The 6,521-nt window shown below is 47.3% G+C and overlaps 1 protein-coding gene across 2 annotated transcripts in view; it reads left to right on the top strand.

Annotated features, from left to right (window-relative positions):
- The first annotated feature begins 4,779 nt into the window (after positions 1 to 4,779).
- The window catches only part of LOC132817934 (DDRGK domain-containing protein 1), a 113,911-nt gene continuing 112,169 nt past the window's right edge, over positions 4,780 to 6,521 (top strand). For both annotated transcript variants that reach the window (XM_060828490.1, XM_060828481.1), the window contains exon 1: positions 4,780 to 4,891. In XM_060828490.1, coding sequence (XP_060684473.1) covers positions 4,804 to 4,891 — 88 coding nt within the window. In that variant the 5' untranslated portion in view covers positions 4,780 to 4,803. The remainder of the gene's footprint in view (positions 4,892 to 6,521) is intronic.

Genomic DNA, 6,521 nt, shown 5'->3' with positions numbered 1-6,521 from the left:
GTAGTGGGTGTAAAATAGAGACACCAAGGGGTTCAGGTACATAATTGTTTGAAGTTTGTATCACAGGGTGTTTAAGAAGGTATTTGGCACGCTTGCCTTCATTGCTCAGACCTTTGAGTATAGGAGTTGGGAAGTCATGTTGAGATCGTACAGGAGAAAGTGAGGACTGCAGATGCTGGAGATCAGAGCTGAAAAATGTGTTGCTGGAAAAGCGTAGCAGGTCAGGCAGCATCCGAAAAGCAGGAAATTCGACGTTTCGGGCAAAAGCCCTTCATCAGGAATAGAGACAGAGTGCCTGAAGGGTGGAGAGATAAATGAGAGGAGGGTGGGGGGTGAGGAGAAAGTAGCATAGAGTACAATAGGTGAATGGGGATGGGGATGGAGGTGATAGGTCAGAGAGGAGGTTATAGTGCTGTGTGACTGCATGACTCTATATCAAACTTAAGCAATGCATGGCTTCACCCACAGCATCCAGAATTATATACCTTTTTATGGCCTGGAATTTCCCCACATTTGACAGTATGAATGCATTTTATGCTTGCTTAACAGACTTGTGGTTATTTTGTCATGTGTGGGCATTTAAAAAAAGTCATTTGCTATCCTGAGTAACCCATTCACCTACAGACTGACTCAGTGTGTTCGCCAGTGAGTTGTACAGGGATATGGAAACAACCTGAAAAGCCTCATTCCTTGGCCCACAGACAATGCTGACTGATGAAGAAACACCGGAATTAAAGATGTGCTTTGAGGTGATTTGTCATATGCAGAAAGAAAAATGAAGGAAATAAAAACAGGGCACATATAATGAAGTTAAAAATATCTTATTCATTTTAAATTAATTTACAGTTATCATCTAGCATTGTGAGAATACAGATATGTTTCACTTGGTAACAATCTAAAGCACGTGTTTTCCTAAATAAATTATGTGAAATACAAAATAGGTTGAAATAATATTAGACTAAATTAGACTTAGTGTGGAAACAGGCCCTTCGGCCCAACAAGTCCACACCAACCCACCGAAGCGCAACCCACCCATACCCCTACATTTTACCCCTACCTAACACTATGGGCAATTTAGCATGGCCAATTTACCTAACCTGCACATTTTTGGACTGTGGGAGGAAACCGGAGCACCCGGAGGAAACCCACGCAGACACGGGGAGAACGTGCAAACTCCACACAGTCAGTCGCCTGAGTCGGGAATTGAACCCGGGTCTCAGGCGCTGTGAGGCAGCAGTGCTAACCACTGTGCCACCATGCCGCCCACAAATGTATAATGTTTAAGGTTATCTGAGGTAAAGAGGAAAATATTACCATAAATGTCTTGTATGGTGCATACTACTCCTTTAACTAAATTAATTTAATTTGTTTCTTATATTAAGACTTTGTGTTTGGAAACACTGGCCATTTGTCCAATAATTATGTGCCAGCACTTATGTACTGTATGATCTTCCTCCCATCTCACTCACTACAGATCTTACCTTATCCATAGATCTTCCTGGACTCTTTCTCCCTCATCCACTTTTCCAGTTTCACTTCAACTCAGCCAAGTTATTCATTTTGACTATCTTACTGAACCATATAATCCTGAGATTACTTCACAGGCTGGATGTTGAAATGATGATTTCCCTTGTGGGGTAGACTAGAGCCATGGGACACAATTTAAAAATAATGGGTGTTCCACTGAAAACATTGAAATTCTCTTACTCGGAGAACATTGGAGGAGGGAAGGGTTATTGAATATTTTTATGGAAGAGGTAGATGAGACTCAGCCCAGATGAGACTCTGTGAGCACATTATGTACAGGAGCCTCACAGCCCAGATGAGACTCTCTGAGCACAGTGTGTACAGGATCTTCTCTCAGCCCAGATGAGACTCTCTGAGCACAGTGTGCACAGGAGCCTCACTCAGCCCAGATGAGACTCTCTAAGCACAGTGTGTACAGGAGCCTCACTCAGCCCAGATGAGACTCTCTGAGCACAGTGTGTACAGGAGCCTCACTCAGCCCAGATGAGACTCTCTGAGCACAGTGTGTACAGGATCCTCACTCAGCCCAGATGAGACTCTCTGAGAGCACAGTGTGTACAGGAGCCCCACTCAGCCCAGATGAGACTCTCTGAGCACAGTGTGTACAGGAGCCTCTCTCAGCCCAGATGAGACTCTCTGAGCACAGTGTGTACAGGAGCATCACTCAGCCCAGATGAGACTATCTGAGCACAGTGTGTACAGGAGCCTCACTCAGCCTGGATGAGACTCTCTGAGCACAGTGTGTACAGGAGCCTCACTCAGCCCAGATGAGACTCTCTGAGAGCACAGTGTGTACAGGAGCCCCACTCAGCCCAGATGAGACTCTCTGAGCACAGTGTGTACAGGAACCTCTCTCAGCCCAGATGAGACACTCTGAGCACAGTGTGTACAGGAGCCTCACTCAGCCCAGATGAGACTCTCTGAGCACAGTGTGTACAGGAGCCTCACTCAGCCCAGATGAGACTCTCTGAGAGCACAGTGTGTACAGGAGCCCCACTCAGCCCAGATGAGACTCTCTGAGCACAGTGTGTACAGGAACCTCTCTCAGCCCAGATGAGACACTCTGAGCACAGTGTGTACAGGAGCCTCACTCAGCCCAGATGAGACTCTCTGAGCACAGTGTGTACAGGAGCATCACTCAGCCCAGATGAGACTCTCTGAGCACTGTGTGCACAGGAACCTCTCTCAGCCCAGATGAGACTCTCTGAGCACAGTGTGTACAGGAGCATTACTCAACCCAGATGAGACTATCTGAGCACAGTGTGTACAGGAGCCTCACTCAGCCTGGATGAGACTCTCTGAGCACAGTGTGTACAGGAGCCTCACTCAGCCCAGATGAGACTCTCTGAGAGCACAGTGTGTACAGGAGCCCCACTCAGCCCAGATGAGACTCTCTGAGCACAGTGTGTACAGGAACCTCTCTCAGCCCAGATGAGACAGTGTGTACAGGAGCCTCACTCAGCCCAGATGAGACTCTCTGAGCACAGTGTGTACAGGAGCATCACTCAGCCCAGATGAGACTCTCTGAGCACTGTGTGCACAGGAACCTCTCTCAGCCCAGATGAGACTCTCTGAGCACAGTGTGTACAGGAGCATCACTCAACCCAGATGAGACTATCTGAGCACAGTGTGTACAGGAGCCTCACTCAGCCCAGATGAGTCTCTCTGAGCACAGTGTGTACAGGAGCCTCACTCAGCCCAGATGAGACTATCTGAGCACAGTGTGTACAGGAGCCTCACTCAGCCTGGATGAGACTCTCTGAGCACAGTGTGTACAGGAGCCTCACTCAGCCCAGATGAGACTCTCTGAGAGCACAGTGTGTACAGGAGCCCCACTCAGCCCAGATGAGACTCTCTGAGCACAGTGTGTACAGGAACCTCTCTCAGCCCAGATGAGACACTCTGAGCACAGTGTGTACAGGAGCCTCACTCAGCCCAGATGAGACTCTCTGAGCACAGTGTGTACAGGAGCCTCACTCAGCCCAGATGAGACTCTCTGAGAGCACAGTGTGTACAGGAGCCCCACTCAGCCCAGATGAGACTCTCTGAGCACAGTGTGTACAGGAACCTCTCTCAGCCCAGATGAGACACTCTGAGCACAGTGTGTACAGGAGCCTCACTCAGCCCAGATGAGACTCTCTGAGCACAGTGTGTACAGGAGCATCACTCAGCCCAGATGAGACTCTCTGAGCACTGTGTGCACAGGAACCTCTCTCAGCCCAGATGAGACTCTCTGAGCACAGTGTGTACAGGAGCATTACTCAACCCAGATGAGACTATCTGAGCACAGTGTGTACAGGAGCCTCACTCAGCCTGGATGAGACTCTCTGAGCACAGTGTGTACAGGAGCCTCACTCAGCCCAGATGAGACTCTCTGAGAGCACAGTGTGTACAGGAGCCCCACTCAGCCCAGATGAGACTCTCTGAGCACAGTGTGTACAGGAACCTCTCTCAGCCCAGATGAGACAGTGTGTACAGGAGCCTCACTCAGCCCAGATGAGACTCTCTGAGCACAGTGTGTACAGGAGCATCACTCAGCCCAGATGAGACTCTCTGAGCACTGTGTGCACAGGAACCTCTCTCAGCCCAGATGAGACTCTCTGAGCACAGTGTGTACAGGAGCATCACTCAACCCAGATGAGACTATCTGAGCACAGTGTGTACAGGAGCCTCACTCAGCCCAGATGAGTCTCTCTGAGCACAGTGTGTACAGGAGCCTCACTCAGCCCAGATGAGACTCTCTGAGCACAGTGTGTACAGGAGCATCACTCAGCCCAGATGAGACTCTCTGAGCACAGTGTGTACAGGAGCCTCACAGCCCAGATGAGACTCTCTGAGCACAGTGTGTACAGGATCTTCTCTCAGCCCAGATGAGACTCTCTGAGCTCAGTGTGTACAGGAGCCTCTCTCAGCCCAGATGAGACTCTCTGAGAGCACAGTGTGTACAGGAGCATCACTCAGTTTGGATGATATTCCCTGAGTTTACTCCCAGCCGAGTGATGGCGCTCTGAGCAACATGAGGACCCGCCTTTCAAAACCCTGAAAAATCTGATTGGATGGTGGGGGGGGAGGTCTTCATTTCAAAACCAAAACATTTTGAGGGAAGAAAATCAGTGGATAATAGAGATGAATGAAGTAAGTGAAATTTTCGGAAAGTATGTTTGAGAATGATGCCCGTGCAGTGAACTCTCCCACCCCCCCCTTGTCTGTCGCGGAGTGGACTCGCCCACGGTGCGTCGTGATGTCACGGAGGGGCGTGGTCAGGCTCAGGTAAACATGGATCCTGTGCTGTATGTGTTGGCTGCTGCCATTATACTGATTCTTATCGTCTTTGCGTCTCGAATAAGAGGACAGGTGCGGAAAGGTACGAGACTCTGCATTCTCTGAGGGGATTTGTGTCCGGTCGGGGGTGAGAGCGCAGGGAAGGTGAGAACCAGCGGCTCCTTTCGGGCCGGTGAATGGTCAGCAACTGGGCCCATCGCCGGAAGTCCCACCCCCCCGCACCTGATTGGTCATTGTGGCTCCTGTCGGAAACGTGGCACCCACCAAGTGGTCGACCCCATTGTCAATCATGTATTTGCTCCATGGGCTTGAGTTCTGTTTGTTGTCTGTTCGAGGGGGGATTTTCTCTTGATGTTAGTTCTCGCACCTCCCCGAGGCCTCTCTCCGTCGTGCCGAGGTGTTTGACCAAAGTGGGTGTTTTAGGGAGGAGAAAAATGAAGAATTGAGACGGATTCTGTTCTCACCTAAAGGAGAAGGAGTCATCATACATTCTCATGATTTTCTCTATCACTTGCTGTTCTCTTTTAATACCAAAGCGATATGTGAATGGAAGCCTCGTTCTTAACTGATGATATAAGAACCTAAAGGAGCAGACTCGATTGACTGAGTGTCCTAATTTTGTTCCTATAGCTTATGGGTCTTATAAAAACATGCAGCAGAAATTGGCCGTTCAGCCCTGTGAGCTGGTGTGCCATTTAACACAATCATGGCTCATCTCCGTTCCACTTTCCTGTCCACTTCCTAAATGCCTTTAACCCAACAGCAATTAAAAATCTTTGTCTCCTCATTAAACTCATTCAGTGTCTGCCACTCTGAATTCCATAGGCCTTTGAGAGAAGTAATTCCTTTTCATCATTGATCTCTCATTCTAAGTCCCACACGAGGAAAATCCTATGTGTCCACTCTGTCAATCTCCTTTAACACCTTTTCTATCCCAATTAGATCTCTGCTCATCCTTCTAAACTCCAGTAAATGTAGGCCTAGTTTTGAGGAGTGCTCAATCACTCCTCATAAGATGAGTGATATCAATTAAATTATTTTCATCAAGAAACATGATTAACATGTTTTTTCTGAATTATAGCTTCAAGCAGTTATATTTACAGTGGTCAGTTAGGAGGTAAGGAGAAAAGTAACTACTGTTATTTGAATCTTGGGTTCTGTGGTAACAATAGCTGGCTCACCATTTTGCCATGGAGTGTTTATAAAATAATGTATTATTTTAGTGGTGCTTGCATGATCCTGAAATTTCTCATCTCTGATTGTGGTGAACCTGTCTACAGTAAGGTGAAGAAAACCATTATTTGGGTTTATGCAGAAAGTACAGAAAAAATCTCAAAAGGAATTTATCAAAAATGTTTTAACCGTTGGAGTATTGAAATACCGTACAGAGCAGATATTTTTGATCTTCTTAAGGACATGTACAATTAGAAGCAGTTCACTGAAGTTTAATTATTTGATTCAAGGGACCAAGAAGATGTTTATGTCGAAAGGTTGAGTGCGTTGGGCACGTTTGAATTTTAGAAAAATGAGCAGTGATGTAGTTGACACACTTAAGATTCTGAAGGGCTTTAACATGTTTGATGGTAAGAGAATGTCTACCCTAGTAGTGATATCTAGAACTAGATAGCTAAATTTCGAAAATATTGGGTCTCCTCGTGAAGAAGAAGAGGAATTGTTTCCCTGTCCGCTGTTTGGAATTCTCTTCTCCAGTG

Source organism: Hemiscyllium ocellatum, chromosome 1, assembly GCF_020745735.1.
Source record: "Hemiscyllium ocellatum isolate sHemOce1 chromosome 1, sHemOce1.pat.X.cur, whole genome shotgun sequence".
NCBI classification, from domain to species: Eukaryota; Metazoa; Chordata; class Chondrichthyes; order Orectolobiformes; family Hemiscylliidae; genus Hemiscyllium; species Hemiscyllium ocellatum.
Note: the sequence above shows the minus strand (reverse complement) of the source record. Positions and strands in the feature narration are given on the sequence as shown.